This window comes from Vulpes lagopus, chromosome 11 (genome assembly GCF_018345385.1).
Source record: "Vulpes lagopus strain Blue_001 chromosome 11, ASM1834538v1, whole genome shotgun sequence".
In the NCBI taxonomy this organism is placed as follows: Eukaryota; Metazoa; Chordata; class Mammalia; order Carnivora; family Canidae; genus Vulpes; species Vulpes lagopus.
In genome coordinates this window covers 87103688-87123640 of record NC_054834.1, presented here as the reverse complement: position 1 = coordinate 87123640, position 19953 = coordinate 87103688, and the positions used below count along the sequence as shown (strand labels likewise).

The window sequence follows — 19953 nt, the reverse complement described above, 5'->3', positions numbered from 1 at the left end:
TATTTGTTTATTCATGAGAGACACAGAGAAAGAGGCAGAGACATAGACAGAGGGAGAAGCAGGCTCCCTGCAGGAGCCAGATGCGGGACTCGATCCTGGAACTCTGGGATCATGCCAAGCCAAAGGCAGATGCTCAATTGCTAAGCGACCCAGGCATCCCAGCACCATACTGTTTTGATTACTACAGCTTTGTAATATAACATGAGTCCGGAACTGTGATGCCTCCAGCTTTGTTTTTCTTTTTTAAGGTTGCTTTGGCTATTCAAGTCTTTTGTGTTCCATAAAATTTTTAGGATTGTTTGTTCTAGCTCTGCGAAAAATGCTGTTGGTATTTTGATACTGATTGCATTAAAAGTGTAGACTGCTTTGGTAGTTTAGACAATTTAACAACATCTGTTCTTCCAATCCATAAGCATGGAATGTCCTTCCATTTCTTACCAATTTCTTTCATGGTGTTTTATAGTTTCCAGAGTACAGGTGTTTCACCTCCTTAGAAAGTTTATTCCTAGGTATCTTATTGTTTTTGGTGCAACTGTAAATGGAACTGATTCCTTAATTTCTCTTTCTGCTGCTTCATTATTGGTACATAGGAATGCAACAGATTTCTGTACATTGATTTTGTATAATCAAATTTGTGTATCAGTTCTAGCAATTTTTTGGTGGAATCTTATAGGTTTTCCATATAGAGTACCATGTCATCTGCAAATAGTGAAAGTGTGCCTTCCTCCTTGCTGATCTGGTTGCCTTTTACTTCTTTTTGTCATCTGACTGCTTGCTAGAACTTCCAGTAATATATTTAATAACAATGGTAAGGGTGGACATCCCTGTCTTGTTCCTGATCTGAGAACTGAAAAGCTCCTCAGTTGAGGATGGTATTAGCTGTGGGTTTTCATATATGGCCTTTATTATACTGAGGTATGTTTCCTCTAAGCCTACTTTGTTGAGAGTTTTTTATCATGAATTGATGTTGTACTTTGTTAAATGCTTTTTCTGCATCTATTGAAATGATCATATAGTTCTTATCCTTTCTTTTATTAATGTGTATCATGGTATATCATGATGATTGATTTGCAAATAATGAACCACCCTTGCAAACCAGGAATAAATCCCACTTGATCATAGTGAATTATTCTTTTAATGTACTATTAGATTTAGTTTGCTAATATTTCATTGAGAATTCTTGTGTCTATGTTCTTCAGAGACATTACCTGCAGTTCTCTCTCTTTTTTTTTTTTTTTTTTTTTTAGGGTTTTAGGTGAGTCTTTATCTGTTTTGGTAGTAGGGTACTGCTGAAGTACTGGAAGTTTTCTTTCCTTTTCTATTTTTTGAAATAGTTTGAGTAAAATAGGTATTCACTCTTCTTTAAATGTTTGGTGGCATTTACCTATGAAGAAGCCATCTGATCCTAGACTTTTGTTTGTTTTTTATTACAGATTCAATATCTTTGCTGGTTATCAGTCTATCCAAGTTTTCTATTCTTTCTGGTTCAGTTTTGGTAGTTTATATATGTCTAGGAATTTGTCCATTTCTTCCAGGTTGTCCAATTTGTTGACATATAGGTTTTCATAATATTCCCTTATAATGAGTTTGTGTTTTTGTGTTGTTGATTGTTATTTTTACTTTTTTTGTAGTTTTATTTATTTAGGTCCTTTCTCTTTTCTTTTTGATAAATTTGGCTAGAGGTTTATCAATTTTATTAATTTTTTTTTGAAAAACGAGTTCCTGATTTCATTGATCTGTTTTACTGATTTTTTAGATTCTATATCATTTATTTCCACTCTAATCTTTATTATTTCCTTCCATCTGCTGGCTTTGGATTTCTTTTGTTGTTCTTTTTCTAGCTCCTTTAGTTCTAAGATTAGGTTGTTTAAGATTTGTCTTGCTGCTTGAGGTAGGCTTGTATTCCATACTTCCCTTTTAGGACCACTTTTGCTGCATCCCAAAAGTTTTGAACCATTGTATTTGCATTTTCATTTGTGTCCCTGTATTTTATTTCTTCTTTGATTTCCTGGCTGATGCATTCATTGTTTAGTACCATGTTAACTTCCATGTATTTATGGTCTTCCCAAATTTTGTCTTATGGCTGACTTCTAGTTTCTTAGTGTTGTGATCAGAAAAGATGCATGGTAAGATTTCAATCTTTTTATATTTGTTGAGGCCTGATTTGTAACCTAACATGTGATCCATTCTAGAGACTGTTCCACATGTACTTGAAAAGAATGTATATTATGCTGTTTTAGGATGGAATGTTCTGAATATATCTGTTAAGTCATCTGGTTCAAGTTGTCATTCAGACATTGTTTCCTTTCTGTTTAGATAATCTGTCCATTGATCAAGTGGGCTGTTGATGTCCCCTGCTATTATTGTATTATTATCAATTAGTCCCTTTATGTTTGTTATTGTTTGATATATTTGGGTACTCTCATGTTGGGTGCATAAATATTTACAGTTGGTAGATCTCCTTATTGGACTGTCCCCTTTAATTATGATATAGTGCTCTCTATCTCTTGTTACAGTCTTTTCTTTAAAGTTTGGTTTGTCTGATAGAAGTATTGCTACTCTTTCTTTTGACATCCATTTACGTGATAAATATTTCTCCATCTCGTCACTTTCAATCTTCAAGTGTCTTTAGATCTAAAATGAGTCTCCTATAGGCAGCATGTAAATGGTTATTATTTTTTTACCCATTCTGATCCCTATGTCTTTTGATAGGAGTACTTAGTCCATTTACATTAAAAATATTTATTGATAGATAGTAGTTAGTGCCATTTTATTACTTACTTTGTCATTGTTTCTGCAGATTTTCTCTGATCCTTTCTTGTCTTTGTCATTTTGGGTCTCTCTGCTGCACTCAGAGTCCTCTTTAATAATATTGTAGGGATGGTTTAGTGGTCACAAACTCCTTTAGTTTTTGTTTGAGAAACTCTCCTTCTATTCTGAATGATAGCATTGCTATCATTCTTATCTAATATCACACTATTCTTAGCTATGGATTTTTCCCATTCACCATCTTGAATAAATCATGCCATTCTCTTCTGGCCTGCCAAGTTTCATCTGAGAAATCTCCAGTTAACCTTTGGGTCTTCCCTTATCAAGTTAAGGACTTCTTTTGTTTTGCTGCTTTTAAGATCTTTTCTTTATCACTTATGTTTTGCAAATTTAATTACAATAGGTTTGGTGTGGTCTGCTTTTCTTGATTTTGAAGGCATCTTCTGTGCCTCTTGCATCTGGATATTTGTTTCCTTCCCCAGATTAAAGAAGTTTTCTGCTTTTTTTTTTTTTTTCAAATAAATTTTCTGCCCCCTTTTCTTTCCTTTCTTCTTCTGGAACTCCAGTAATATGAATGTTATTATATTTGATGGAGTCACTCAATTCCCTAAGTCTATTCTCATATTCCATAATTTTTCTCTCTCTTGTTCAGCTTCATTATTTTCCATTATTTTGTCTTCTAGGTCCCTAATTTATTCCTCTGCTTCTTCCAGCCTGCTTTTCATTACATTAAGCCTGTTTCCAATCTCATTTATTGCATTCTTTATCTCTAGTTGATTCTTTTTTTGACTCTTTTATCTCCGTGGTAAAGGTCTCACTGATTTTTTTTTTCTTTTTTCTATTATTTTCTCAAGCCCAGTGAGTATCCTTAAGTTTCTTTAAATTCACCATTAGGAATGTTATTTACATCTGTTTTGCTTGGATCTCTGGCCATAGCCTTATCTTGTTCTTTCATTTAGGATAAATTCCTCCATCCTGGCATTTTGTCTAAGTCTCTTACCTTTTTCTATGTGTTAGAAAAGACAATTATGGCACCTGCTCCTGGCAGTAGTAGCTTTATGAAGAATAGGTCATGTAGTGTCCAGAGCCTGGCACTTTAGGGAATGTCTCTGGTATGTGCAGTGTATGCTCTGCTCTTATGTTTTGGCTGGTCTGTCCTTTAGGCCAGTCATCCACAGAGGCTCTACTCATCTGCTGTGTGCAGTGTTTCGTCCTTGGCCAGAATGTGGCAAGTTTTACCTAGGTGTCCACTAGTCTCCTTATTAAATAAGACCTAACACCAACTGCACCAGAACTGAGGCTCTACAGAACTCCTGTTGAGACATGGTGTGGGCAGGGGATTGTGTTGGTCTTCTGGGGGAAAAGCCCACCATGCTGGGACTGAGTCAAGTTTGACTGAGAAAGCAGTCCTGCCAGAGTGCAGAGGTTTGCTATAAACAAGTTAGGCAGCCAGTATCAGTGCTGAACTGCTTCTTGCAGGTGGCTCTGTATTTATGCTAAGGGAGTGGGAGAGGGAAATGACACCAGCCAGTTCCTCTGTTCCGGAGAGGTATCTCCATGAACACTGCCTCTCAGGGACATGCTCTTAGAAGAGTGAATACTCTCCCTGGTGTGCTCCAAGCATTCTTCAGATCATTGTTTCCAAGCTGTCTGCCCTCTGGGCTCTATCCTAACCAGGCACAAGGACCTTTAAAATCTGGGCTTTAAGCCCTACTGATTGCAAGAACTCACAGAATTGAACCCCTCTCATTTTCCAAGCTAATGGCTTCGGGGAAATATTCTTGTGCATTCCTGGGTGTTCCTCTCTTACCCTTTTCCCTGAGCACAGCTTCCACCTCTCTAGCACCCATGATCCGTTTCTCCCCTAAAATACATCTCTGCCCTTTCTACCTTCTTTGATGGGGCCTCTTCTCCCCCCTTTAGTTGTGTCTCCTCCTTTATCAATCTTCTGCTAATTTCTGGACTATATAGGATGATCTGTTAGTTATCTAGGTGTGTTTGTGGGAAGAGACAAACCTACGGTTCTCCTACTCCCCTGTCATCTTCCCTCTCTCTCTTCATTCTCAATTAAATCAAGTGATTTCATATCCTGGGGACTGACACATGAAGAAAACTTTCCAAAACTGAGCTATGACAAATTTTCACTATTCATATTACTAAGTTTTTAAAGCCTTAAAAGTGATTAGATTTAATAGTGAATAAAAGTAAAAAATACATTATTATCAAAAAGTTGAATAAAATGAGAGATATTCAGAAAAACAGCTACATAATACTGCATCTATTTTTAAAATGATCAATACCTGTCAATGCTCGAAGCTTCACACAGCAAGCAACATAATCATCAAAGAAGATTCGGCCATTTTTGCTGTACCGTTTAACAATAGCAGTTAATGTTTGAGGACTCAATCTGTAACCTAGAAAAAGGAATTTATACATTAAAATTTCTAAAACCAAACACCATAAGAACACAACATGGCATTTTTTAAAAAAACAATTGTAAAATAAATTTCCAAAATTCATTCCATAAAAATATATACTAGAAACCAAATACATTAACATTAAAATCTATCAAAGACTTATTATAATAAAGTAATAAAATGGGCAAATCCATTTTGAGTTCATTTCTGTGTATAGTATAAGAAACTAGTCGAATTTCATTCTTTTGCATGCAACTGTTCAGTTTTCCCAACATCATTTGTTGAAGAGACTCTTCCCCATTATACATTCTTGCCTCCTTTGTCTTGCTAGTATCACCAGTCTAACTGTGTAATGAAGTCAAAGCTAAGAAAGCAATTACATTTTTGCATTTTTAAAATATATTTTGATTTTTAAATAATGTCGAGTATCTTATAGGTTTTAATGCTTCAATATTTCAATTCTGTAATTTGAGACTTCTTTAAAGAATATTAGAGAAAACATTATTACAGATCTTTTCTATCATTTAAATTTTGTATTTCCTTTTTTTCTTTTTAATTTTTCATTGAGGTATAATTGGCATATAAAATTATATTAGTTTCAGATGTACAACATAATGATTCCATAGTTGTATGTATTGCAAAATTATTATTATAATAAGTGTAGTTAATATCTTTATCCTATATAGTTACAGAATTTTCTCCTCTTATTATGAAAACTTTTAAGATCTACTTTTAGCAGCTTTCAAATATATGTATAGTTTATTGTGAAGGGTGCTGACCCAGAATTATTATCTTTATATATTACTGGATTAGATTTGGACAGAAGACACTAATTTTTTCTTTTTTTTTCGAGAGAGACACAGAGCAATAGCACATAAACTGAGGGAGAGGGGCAGAGAGAGAGGAAGAGAGAGAATCTTAAGCAGGTTCCACACCCAGCTTGGAGCCCTGATGCAACACGGGGCTCAATCTCATGACCTTGAAATCATGACCTAAGCCAAAGTCAAGTCGGATGCTTAACTGACTGAGCTACTCAGGTGCCCCCAAAAGACAAAAATCTATTCAAAGGGGAAAACAATAATAAATGTAGAAAAATTCCTTATGTGGCTACATTAAAATATAACCCAGAAACTTGTTAAAAATAAATAAAAGGAAAGGTATAATTTAATAGAAGTAAAATATGCAAATGAATGTAATTATATGCAAATATTTTTTAAGCTTCCTCGTAGGAAGTTATGATCCTGATGTAGTAATAAAAATCTTAGGATTTCCTATAGCATCCTTGGCAAAATAATTTGAATATTTTAAAATATATCTGAAGATCTTAAATTTGAATAATCCGCAATTCTTCTTTGTGGCATGCAACTCTCTATGTGAACTCTAGCGGTTTTCTTTTTTGTAAAAGGTTATATTAATTTTCAACACTATGTTGAGTTAAGGGTCAAGTTTAATCCATTAGGTATTAATACTCTGACTGAACTACATATGATGTAGCTAGGATTGTCCCCAAAACTACCACCTATTAAATTAAAATGTCTATTTACAAAACAAGTCACTAGTTTTAACTTCTTTAAATTGGAATTTAAGATAATGTACACTGTGTTCAGATTTTAACTCTCAAAAAGTTAATTTTCTTTAAATGTATTTTGTTTAGAAATGAGTGTAAGTAAAATCATAGAGGTAAACAAAATTAAGAAAACTACTTAAAATTGCATGAACTGTAAAAGTAGGTTAAACATCATTTTATGTTACTATGTTTGAAAGAAAATAGACAGTGAACCTTAGCTTACCAAAGATAGAATAAAATTAAAGTTATATTCTTTTAAAATACTCTAAAATGCAGACTTCCCATTTTGAGGTATTTGTTATACACTGTGTATACTAATTACATAAGAAAGAAAATTTAGAAAACATGTCTTTTACTGTTGAAAAGCTAGACTATAATATGGAGCATAACATACTGAAATAAGCCTTTGCTATCAAATTAGAGCTCTTATCACAAACGAAAGATATTCCATGCTCCTGGCTTGGAAAAACCAGTATTGTTAAAATGTCCATATTACCCTAAACAATCTAGACATTCAATACAATCCCTATAAAAGATCAATGGCATTTATCACAGAACTAGGACAAGTGATACTAAAATTTGTATGGGACTACAGAAGACCCCAAATTGCAAAAGTAATTCTAAGAAAGAAGGACAAAACAGGAGGTATCACAATTTCAGATTTCAAGACATACAAGAGCTGCAGTAATCAAAACAATGTGGTACTGGCACAAAAACAAATAAAAATATCCATAGAACAGAACAGAGAGCCCAGAAATAAACTGAGACTTATGTGATCAATTAATTTATGACAAAGGAGGCAAGAATGTATAATGGGGAAGAGTCTCTTCAACAAATGATGTTGGGAAAACTGAACAGCTGCATGCAAAAGAATGAAATTCGACTAGTTTCTTATACTATACACAGAAATGAACTCAAAATGGATTTAAAGAAGTGGGGCATCTGGGTGGCTTAGTCGATTGAGCGTCCAACTCTTGATTTTGGCTCAGGTTATGATCTCAGGGTGTGGCATTCGAGCACCATCAGGCTCTGAGTTCAGGGAGTTCAAAGAGGGCTTATCTAGTGCTTCCTCTCCTTTGGCCCCTCCCTCTCTCTAAAATAAATAAATAAATCTCTTAAAAAAATAGATTAAAAAACTAAAGTGAGACCTAAAACCATAAAACTCCTAGGAGAAAACAGGCAGTTATTTAACATTGGCTGAAGCAACCTTTTTCTAGATAGGTCTCCTGAGGCAAGGGAAACAAAAGCAAGAACAAATCACTGGGACTACACCAAAATAAAAAGCTTTTGTACAGTGAAGGAAACCATTAACAAAATGAAAAGGTAACCTACTGAATGAATGGGAGAAGATATTTGCAAATCACATATCCCACAAGGGATTAATATCCAAATATAATGAGCTTATACAACTCAATACCAAAAACTCCAAATAATCCAATTAAATATGGGCAGAGGACCCAAAGAGACATATTTCCAAAGAAGACAAACAGATAGGGGCACCTGGGTGGCTCAGATTATTAAGTGTCTGCCTTCAGCTCAGGTCATTATTCCAAGGTCCTGGGATAGAGCCCCACATCAGGCCTCCTGCTCAGTGGGGAGTCTACTTCTCCCTCTGCCCCTGCCCATGCTTTCTCTCTCTCTCTCAATAAATAAAATATTAAAAAAAAAAGATGACAGATGACCACAGACACACAAAAGATACTCAACATCACTCATCATCAGGGAAATTCAAATCCACAATGAGAGACAACCCCACTTGCAACTGTCATAATGGCTAAAATAAAAAAGACAAGGACTAAAAAGTATTGGTGAGGATGTGGAGAAAAAGAAACCTTCCTGCAGTATTGGCAGGAATGTAAACTGGTGCAACCACTGTAGAAACAGTATGGAGATTCTTCAAAAAATTAAAAACAGAACTATCCTATGATCCAGTAATTCCATTGCTGCATACTTACCCAAAGAAAAGCAAGACAGTAATTTAAAAAGATATATGCAGTCCTATGTTTATTGAGGCACTATTTACAATAACCAAATTATGGAAGCAACCAGAGTGTCCATCCACAAATAAGTGGATAAAAAAAAAGATGTGGTATATACACAATGGAATATCACTCAGTCATAAAAAAGAATGAGATCTTGCTATTTACAACAACATGGATGCACCTATATAGAGTATTATACTAAGTGAAATAAGTCAGAGAAAGACATGATTTCACTTAAATATGCTATTTAAGAAACAAAACAAAGAAAAAAGGGACAAACAAAAAGGTACTCTTAAATTCACAGAGCAAACTGATGGTTGCCAGAGGAGAAATTAAGAGGTACAAACTTCCAATTAAAAAAAATGAAGTCGGGGGATCCCTGGATGGCTCAGCAGTTTAGTGTCTGCCTTTGGCCCAGGCCATGATCCTGGAGTCTCTGGATCGGGTCCCCATCGGGCTCTCTGCATGGAGCCTGCTTCTCCCTCTACCTGTGTCTCTGCCTCTCTCTCTCTCTCTCTCTCTCTCTCTCTCTCTCTCATGAATAAATAAATAAAATCTTTTAAAAAATTAAAAAATTAAAAAATAAAGTCACAGAGATGAAAAATACAGCATAGGGAATACAGTCAACAAGATCATAATATACACTGTATGACAGATGGTATATATACTTGTGGTGAGCACCGAGGAATGTCTAGAATGGTTGAATACCTGATATGGATTTGTATAGAAGTGTTGTACACCTAAAACTAATATAATACTGCATATTAATTATATTTCAAAAAACGGTAAAAATATCTAAATAAATAAACACTAGAGATCTTACTAAGTTACATAAAATACAATATAAATGGTGAGTACCAATGATTAGGGGACTACATTTTAATAAAGTCAACAGATGAAATTTAGAAATTATTTTATCAACCACAATGTATAAAATATCATCTTTTGGAAAAATCATAGATAAAATGGTTTTGTTAAATGTCATCAGTCAGAACATATCTACAATCTTGAAATCAAATTGGCTAACAATTGATATAATATATTCCTTAAACTCTAATAATTAAGATTCATCTCATCAAAGAACAAAGATGATCTGGATAGATTCTAAAGAATTTTAATATTCTTACCCATTGCAGCAATGGCTTGATTCAATTCATGATGTTCTACTGTGCCACTTTGGTCTTGATCAATAGTTATGAAGTGTTGCTTCCAAGCATTAAGAGCTGCCCAAAGTTCTTTGAATTCATTAAATCCCATTTTTCCTGTGTAATCTCTCTGATAGTTTTATTAATAAAAATAAGTTTTGATACCAAAGAGAATTTACTTGACCCAAAACTGTAAATCATGACTAAAAAATTGTTAGTATGCTTCTGCAAGTTAGCCAAGTTTAGCATATGAATAGACTTCTGTGTAAAAATGGAAAAGTACAGAATTCAAACAGGATCTTACAAAGTATTTTTAAAGTCTCCAATTTACTATGGTCATTTATAGCCAACAATTGCTTGGTTATATTCAGAAAGCAATTATTTCATATTCTAGTATATTCTATTTTTATTCAAGGATACATCCAACATGGCGATCATAATTCTGCAGGTTTCCAAACTGAAGGCTATAAAACATATTTATTATTTCAATTGGAGTCTGCCCAATTTTATCTATGTAAAATTATGACAATTTCTATTTTATACAAGAAAATGTTTAAAAATTGCCAAAAATACACAATCACCCTTTATCAACAGACTTTAAATGTTAGGGATCCTTGGGGGGGGGGGGAGAAAAAAGGATGAAAATAAAGATCACAACTACTTCAAACTACTAACACTAGGCAGGGGATTTGGGTAGTTAGATATACAATGATAAAATAACTGAAAATTACTTTTATAGGTGAAAGGAGGGCTTCAGTGTTCCAAACATAAATGGTAAGTAGGTTTTAAGTAGAAGTCTAACCTATACACAAAAATCACAAGAACTGAAGGAGTTAGAGATTTAATTAAAGCTTAGGTGAAGGACTGGCTTATGATAACATCTGAAAGGCAGATAAGGGCCAGATCATGAAAATCTTGAATGCCACCCTAAAGATTTAGACTAATGGAAGTCACTGAAGAATTTAAGGAACAGACTTAAAGCAGTGGGGCAATTCTTAAATTTTCATTCCAGAAACATCCTTTCACATTGACCAGACTACAGAGTAAGGTAAGATATAGGTAAATCATTTGCTAGTTTACTGCAATCAATCAAATAAGAAAAATATGAGCTTCTGATCTGAAGCAGCTATTTTCCCTTAAGAGAGGGAAAAGGCAGGAAGAAAAAAGTAAATATAAACATCTTAAAATCATGGGTTATTAGGAACATTAACACCTCATATCTACAAAACTGTAACTGAAGACTCAGTAGAATTTAATTTTTATAACCCTTATCATAATTGCATTGAACTGGTAAGCTGATTTACCTCAAGACCAATTATAGGTCAGTCCTGATAAGAGATATTATGTCAGTACAGTTTAGTTAAGCTTACAAAGTTCTTACTAGTAGCTCCTTAAAAATGAATGCATAAATAAATAAAAATGCTTAAAATTAAGTTATCTTATTTTTTGATAAAATATTTTGAAATTTTTATAAATGAAAAACATTTCAGCTAAATTTTAGGCCTATTAAGAAAAAATCATAAAACATTTTATAAGTGAGAATAGCCAACTTTACATTAATATAGCGTCAATATTAGAATAGGTGGTTACAGTATTTTCAGATGGACAATTCAACAGACATTCGATGAGCATTCACTAAGAGCCAGGTAGTATGATTTTGTGATTTCACATGCTATTGCAAGAATTGCAAGTATTGTAAGTCCCAGTTTTACAAATGAAGAAACAGAGGCCCAGAATAAAGTTTTCAAGTTCCCAGAGCTAATAAGTGGAAAAGTCAGGACTGGAGCCCAGAGCTCCTTCATAAGGATACTACTCAAGTGGGAAAAGGGTGGCAAAGTTTCCATAAGAAATCTCTGGCTGACATTCAATCATTTTGTAAAGCAAATGATATATTTTGCTTTCAAGTTAACATGGCACACATCCATTACATGGGAAAATCTGAACATATGATAACAAATGGCAAGTGCTGAGTCTTCAAATAAGCATATCTTCCATCACAAAATAGGATTGAGTATATGTGTATATCAGATTAAATACTTTTGACAATAGAGAAGAATTTTGAGGAAACTTAATAGATTTTCATTTCCCCCAATACCCCATTACAATGGACAAAAAATTAAATCTTCTAAAGTCAAACCATTAGAAAAAAAGAGAATGAGAGATAAAGGAAAAGAATTATGTAAAAAGTAAAAGAAAAGTAGTAGGATGGATGGAAGTTAACTAACATAGACTTGAGAAAGTGGCTTGATGAAAACCTAATAAGAAGAGCTGAAAAGGAGCCTACTTATCCAGAAGACACCAAACATCTAAGAATTGGTATTATATATGAAAAGGGTGTGAAGGTAGAGATAAAAACAGAAGGACCAGTTGAACATCTATTTAAAGAGGATGTAGAGCCTCAAATTCCCTCCTTGCCTCAGCTCCATAGATGGATGCCATGTCTATTCTAACAGAAATCTAGGGATTTACTGTCTGGAGAATTCCTTAAATTCAGGATAACACATATCCAAAGCACTCACCACTAAAAATAACCAGTACCCCTAATCTCTAACCCTGATATTAACATTCACCCTAACCTTAATCCCAACACTAGCCCTCTGGACAGGCCTCTGAACTGCAGGACACCAGACACCTACACTAACCCTATCCTTAATCTTAACTACTAACCAGTAATCTACAACCCCTAACCCTAACACTAACACCAGTTCTTACTCCTACCCTAGCCCTAACCCTAGATCTGAGAAAGTGGATTTTGAATATGCAGTAAGAAAGCCAAGAAGCAGCCTACTTATCCATGAGAAGACCCCAAACATTTAAGAGTTGGTAGTATTTCTGAAAATGAGTGTGAAGGTAGAGATAAAAACAGAAGGACCAATTGAATATCTATTTAAAGAGTTAACATTTACAGTCTCATACCCCCTCCTTGCCTAAATTTGGTAGATGGCTCTCCCTGTCTATTCTCATAATAGCATAAGTCTGGGGATTTATTTTATGGAGATGTCTCTGAACGGTGGGATACCAGACACATGCCCAGACCCTTCAGCTCTAACCCCTAACTTCTAACCTCTACCATAATGCTATCCCTCACTCTACTACTAACCCAAACACCAAACCTCTGGAGAGGTCTCAACTAAAGGATGCCAAACACATACCTTAACATTGACCCTGACTCTGATCCTAACCTTAACCTGACCAATTACCTTAGATCAGAGAACGTGGCTTCTGAACACACTATAAGGAGAGCTGAGAAGCAGCCTATTTGTCCTGGAGAAGTCTCCAAACATTTAAGAATTGGTAGTATTTCTGACAGTGGGTGTGAAGGTAGAGTGAAAAACAGAAGGAACTGACTGTATAATTAAAGAGTATTTAAAGCACCAAATGCCCTCTCTGCCTCAGCAGTATGGTTATCATGTCTATTCACAACCCAGCAGAAGTCTGAGGATTTACTGTCTACAGGTCTCTGAACTACAAGCTACCAGGGACATACCCAAACCTTTCGCTCCAAACCACTAACCTAACCTCAAATGGTAACTCTAATACTCACCCTAACTAACCTTAACCCTAACCTAACTCTAACCTACTAGAGAGGTCTTTGAACTGCAAAATATTTGGAATGTACCCTAACACTGATCCTGACCCTAACCCTAACACTACCCCTAACTCTAGATCTGAAAAAGTGGCTTCTGAACACACAATAAGAAAAACTAAGAAGCAGCCTACTTATCCTTGAGAAGACCCCAAACATTTAATAATTGCTAGTATTTCTGAAAATGGGTGTGAAAGTAGAGATAAAAAAGAAAGACCAACTGAATATCTATTTAGAGAGTATTTAGAGTAGCAAATCCCCTCCTTGCCTCAGATCCATAGATATCTGCAATGTCTATTCTAACCTCAGCAAAACTGGGAATTTATACTGTGGGGAAGGTCTCAACTGCAGGATATTAGGTACATACCCAAATCCCTAAACCCAATCTCCTAACACGTAACCTCGAACTCTAACCCTCACCAGATGAAGAAGTCTCTGAACTGTAGGATACCAGGCACATACCCTAACCCGAACCCTGACTCTAGGCCTCACCTTAATTTTAACCCTAGATCTGAGAAAGTGGCTTCCTAAATACATGATAAGAAAAGTTGAGAACCAGCCCACTTATCCTAGAGAAGACCCCAAGCATTTAAAAATTGGCAGTATTTTCTGAAAACGAGTGTGAAGATAGAGATAAAAACAGAAAGACCAATTGAATATCTATTTAAAGAGAATTTAGAGCCCCAAAATCCTCCGTGTTTCAGATTGGTATATGGTTGCTATGCCAATTCTCACCACACCAGAAGTCTGAGGCTTTATTTTCTGGAGAGGTGTGGGAACTGCAGGATACCAGGCACATATCTTAACTCCTAATCTCTAATGTCTAACCCTAACCCTCGATCTGTGAAAGTGGTTTGCTGAACACAGGATAAGAATAGCTAAGAAGCAGCTTACCGATCCTAGAGAAGGCCCCAAACATTTAAGAATTGGTAGTATTTCTGAAAATTGGTGTGAATGTAAAGATAAAAACAGAAGGACCAAAGGAATATCTATTTAAAGAGTATTTAGAGACTCACATTCACTCTTTGCCTTAAGTATTTGGCTGCCATGTCTAGTCTCACCCCAGCAGAAGTCTGGAGTTTTATTCTCTGGAGAGGTCTCTGAACTGCAGGATATCAGGCACATAACCTAGCCCTAACCCTAGCCTATCTAGTAAAAATAAGGCATTTAAGGGGCAGTTTATCAATGACTGAGAACCCTGAGTCTGCCCTCTTCCTACTGGACAACTAGCCCAAAAGGAAATCCCTAAACATACTGTTGTTTCCTAACAAACTGCCCTGCTAAGCCATCAGACATGGAAGTCTACAATCAATACTAAACCATGACCTCAAAGCTTCTCACCTGCATTTTAGTTAAAACACGTGCAACCAAGGATCTCAAATGCCTGAGAAAAGCATCAATCACAAAAGACAACCAAACAAATAAACTGGGGAAGAAATTTTGAAGGAAACATAGTTGATAAAAGAAAAAAAAAAACTTTGAAAAATATATTAATAGCAACAAAAATACATTAACAACAAATACAAAATACAGCTTCATAGACACAAGAGAAGACTATATACATGAAGAGAAGCTCCTGCATTTTAAGAACATCATAGCAGATACAACTCAATAGAAGGTTTAGAAAATAAGATTGAGAAAATCTCCCCAGAGAGGACAGCCAGAGACAGGAGGAAAAAAAAATAAGAAAAATGACCTCGTCTAAATGAAAAGCATTCCAAAAGGAGAAAATTGAGAAAACATCATTAAACAAAATGTCTCAGAACTAAAGCAAATGAATTCCCAGTCTGAGAAGGCCCACTGAGTTCCCACACAACACGACCAGGCACATCATTGTGAAATTCCAAACCAGGGACAATAAGAAGATCTCACAAGCCTCCATAGTGAAAAAATTGACATACTGGCAGGACAGAAAGATAAAGTAACAGTGGATGCTAGAAACAATGGAGCAATATTGTTAAAATTCTAGATGAAAATGATCTGTAATTCAGAGTTCCATATCTGGTCACTTAATTCTGTGGACAAAATGAAAGCACTTTCAGATTAAGTCTAAAAAGATTTTCCTCCTGTGCACTCTCTAAGAATGTTTGTTTGTTTTTTTTTTTAAAGATTTTATTTATTCATGAGAGATACAGAGAGAGAGAGTGAGAGAGAGAAAGAGACAGGCAGAGGGAGAAGCAGTCTCCATGCAGGGAGTCCGATGTGGGACTCAATCCCAGGACTCCAGGATTACACCCTGGACCGAAGGCAGGCGCTAATCCGCTGAGCCACCCAGGGATCCCCTCTTCCTGAGAAGCTGGTTAATGTTATATTTTATTGAATTTTTTTTAATGACTAGAGATGGAATAAAAGGGAGATCCAACTCAAAAGAGCATGGAAAGTCAGTTCTGGAATGATGGCGAAGGAATGATAGCTTTGCAGCTATGCACAGAAAGTAGACCACAATAAAAAGCTCTAGAATGATGATTAATTTCAGAAAAAGTAAAACAGTATATAAAAAGGAAAATTAATCATACATTATCACAAGACAGAGGAAGAACATTCACATAATGACAATAAGGCAAATAGTGATTACTGACCTACTGAAAATTACTATACAGCTATCCAATGGATGGAGGAGAACTGGGGAGCATTCCCATGTGGCATACGGAGACAAGAGTGAGTTTAAAGTTCTAAGAGAGTTAATTCTCATCTTCCATAGCAGGATATCAATTGTTAATCACTGAAACTGAAAATCTATAATGATGAAAGCATGCTATTTTGAGATCTGGAGGCAAATTTCAAAGGCATCAGATGTAAAAGATGAATGTGATTTCCTCTATAAGTGGTCAACATCTGGGAGATAATTATGCACAAGGAACAGCTATTTTCACAATAAGCTTTGCAGAACTATTTGACTCTTTAAATTATGTGCATGTATAACTGTGATAAAATATTTTTTAAATATTTTAAATATGGGGGAAGAAGATCTCACGAGAATAAATTCCATTAATTCCAGACTGTGTCAAACATCTCTGAAGTTCCTCAGCATCCACTTCACCATCCTGTTAAAAAACAATTACAATCTGATTTAGTGCACAGCTATATCAAATTATATTAGTATGTTAATTGGATGTTTTAGGCCAATCAATAAATATGCATTCTTTAAAACTTACTCTATTATCAACTATAAAATTATAGAGGTAATTATTGATAGCAAAGGTAAATACAGAACAGCATACAAAATATATATATTTTTCACAACCAAGTTATGTTCTATTAATATTTAAGCACTTCAAATAGAATTTATTTTTTCTACTTCTGAGAAACAGAATAAACATTTTGACCTATCATAGGTCAAAATAATATCTTGTGAGAATCATTGTACCTCTACTTAAAATGGAAAAATGACCAAAATACGTTCAGAAAAATCTCAAAAATGTTCCCCTAATGCCCGTCTCGTGAGGGTATTATTTCTAAGAGACATTAAGTTGTAACTGGAAAGAGAGAATAACTTTCTCCCACCACCACTACCCTCAGCAAAATTTTAGAGTCATCCTGCATCTTGTTGCAATTCTTCTGATTATTTCCCAAACATTCGTGTTTGAACTTACTATGGGAAATAACACATTTTTTTTACACAAACAAGAAATCACAAGGGAAGTGAAATAGGCTGAGTACTCCCATTATGTTTCAGTACCTCATTATTTTCTACAGAAATATACAAAGTAATTTACTTGGAAACATCATAAACATTGTCACAAATGCAAAACAAATAGCTCTGAGAAAGGATCAGGAAAGCAAAGTTAAAACATGAACTTCCTTAAGAGTTCATTTTTGTAAGAGACCCAAGAAATTAAAAAAAAAAATTACAACCTACTCCTAAGAAGTGTTAAAACACTCATTCTAATGGATCTTTAGCAAGGAATTCCTTATAACAACAATGCCAGTGATTTTAACAGGAATTTAAAAATATAAGCAGCATTCTTTCCAATGGATCATCTATGTGCCTACACAGAATAAGTGTCCCTTTCTCTGCCCTGCATAGTTCTGGGATTTTGCTTACAAAACTTTAGTCAATTCTAAACTAAGAAAATTATTCTATAAAAAAAATTAGCCATATATTTAGAATCAAAACTAGGTTAGCAATTTTCCCTTCAATGATAAAGTCTTTCAAAGGAATTTTTACTTAAACAACAATTACCTACCTTTCTGTTATATAAAATCACTATTATATTTTAAGACTTTGAAAAACCATGCACACACTTCTAACATGATTTGAGAAGATATCATCAGTAAACAAAACAAAACAATCAATGAAGTCTACAGCTGCCACTGTCAACAGTATCTCAATGAAATGATGGCACAGATGCCAGGTCGTTGTCAATTATTGAAGGGTAAATTTTGAAAGACATTTTTTTTACAAATTATTAAAACAGAAGCAAAAGAAGGAAATGACTTTTCTCTCATTTTTAATTAATTAATTAATTTTTTAAAATATTTTATTTATTTATTCATAGAGACACACACAGAGAGAGAGAGAGGCAGAGACACGGGCAGAGAGAGAAGCAGGCTCCACGGAGAGAGCCTGATGCGGGACTCGATCCAGAGTCTCCAGGATCATGCCCTGGGCTGCAGGCGGCGCTAAACTGCTGCGCCACTGGGGCTGCCCTCATTTTTAATTTAAAAATGTCTTCTATCTTCTAGTACACTAAAGATAACATGGTTATAAATTACTCCTTTCTTTAACTTTTCTTAAGTGGGAAAACGATACTATACCTGAGAATAAAATTAGTGAGAATTCTAAGCTTCATCAAATTTTTCATTTTTAAAAATAATGCATTGTGCAAGCAACAGGCTCAAACTTAAAACTTTCTAAAAAAAAAAAGGCAATTGGAATTTACCAAAAACTTTGATCAATCCAATTAAAAGTAAGGAAATCAATCCTTTGTAGTCTGATGATAATTTCTGTTCAAATATGAGCTTCTTCTATAGGATTTCACAGAAGTCCACTAGGTGTACAGAGGACCTTTCTCTGGATTCTGCAAATCCAAAGACACAAAAGAGACCCTGAAGAGTATGGAAATTTTTTTTGTACAGAAAGAACAAAGATTATAGAGGAAGCAAAGTTGAAAACTAGCAGGTTCAAAAGACACACACAAAAAGCCATTATAAATTTGAGTTAAGGAATATAAAGAATATTTTAGTCTTTATTAAACTTTTTTGAATAGAGTGAAACTAAGAAACACATCTCACTATTTTCTCTCCCACAAAATAAAAAAAGAGCTTGAAACTCCATGCATCAAATTTCTACATGCTTATTTATCTGCAAGGCCTATGCTTCCTTTCCCATGCTGTTTTGCACTGCTACAAGATGGAGTGCAGTCTGTCCATATGTCTTCTACTTCAGACTGAATGTGTAATCTTCCTATGAAAAACCAAGTTTATTATTTTATCACAGTTCAGAATTAAATGCAGTAAAACTCAAAACAATTTACATTAAATTCATCAAAAGGTCCTAGTGCAAGGTCACCTGTGTGACTCAGTCAGTTGAGCGTAAGACTCTTGTTTACAGCTCTGGTCATGATCACAGGATCCTAGCATCCAGCCCATGATCTTGGGATCCTGCAATCCAGCCTCATGTAGGGCTCTGCACTCAATTCAGAATCTGCTTGTTCCTTTCCCTCCCCCCTACTCCTCTCTCCATGCCTGTGTGCTCACTCTCTCTCTCAAATAAATGAATAAAATCCTTAAAAAAAAAAAAAGGTCCCAGTGTAATATAAGTTCTGATCTTTTGTAAACTCTTGGTATCACAAAACTTTTATGACAGATGGAAGTAAAGTCACTAAAATATAAAATCATTTGACTTTAGTTGTCCCACTAAATACTTGGGTTAACCTTCCAGAAACAAGAGACTAAAACATGGTTAGTAAACTGGTATACACTTTAATATCTTTTTTTTTTTTTAAGATTTTATTTATTTATTCATGAGAGAGAGAGAGAGAGAGAGAGAGGCAGAGACACAGGCAAAGGGAGAAGCAGGCTCCATGCAGGGAGCTTGACATGGGAACCGATCCGGGGACTCCAGGATCATGCCCTGGGCCGAAGGCAGCGCTAAACCGCTGAGCCACCCGGGCTGCCCACACTTTAATATCTTATAAATGTAAAATTGTCACCTAAGTCAAACGGGCTTTACAGACTTAAACAGGGTCAATATCAAGAGGAAGTAAATGGGGTGAATGGTGCAACCATAGGGTCAGATCCTGGATTCAAAAACTGGATGTTTATTGGGGTGCCTGGGTGGCTCAGTGGGTTAAGCATCTGACTCTTGATATAGGCTCTGGTCATGATCCTAGGGATTGAGCCCTAAGTGGGGGTCCACACTCAGCAAAGAGTCTACTTGTGTGTCTCTCCCTCTCCTTCTGCCCCTCCCCACCCCAACTCTCTCTCTCAAAAATAAATATTTTTTTTAAAAAATTGGATATTGGCTCAGTGGTTGAGTATCTGC

The 19953-nt window shown here is 35.2% G+C and overlaps 1 protein-coding gene across 7 annotated transcripts in view; it reads right to left on the bottom strand.

The window, feature by feature from the left end:
• Positions 1-19953, bottom strand: part of GCA (grancalcin) — a 54537-nt gene that overhangs the window by 4579 nt on the left and 30005 nt on the right. For all 7 annotated transcript variants that reach the window (XM_041773922.1, XM_041773923.1, XM_041773924.1 and 4 more), the window contains 4 exons: positions 16441-16510; positions 10301-10344; positions 9863-10010; positions 5070-5183 (listed from right to left, as the gene is read on the bottom strand). In XM_041773922.1, coding sequence (XP_041629856.1) covers positions 5070-5183; positions 9863-10010; positions 10301-10344; positions 16441-16510 — 376 coding nt within the window. The remainder of the gene's footprint in view (positions 1-5069; positions 5184-9862; positions 10011-10300; positions 10345-16440; positions 16511-19953) is intronic.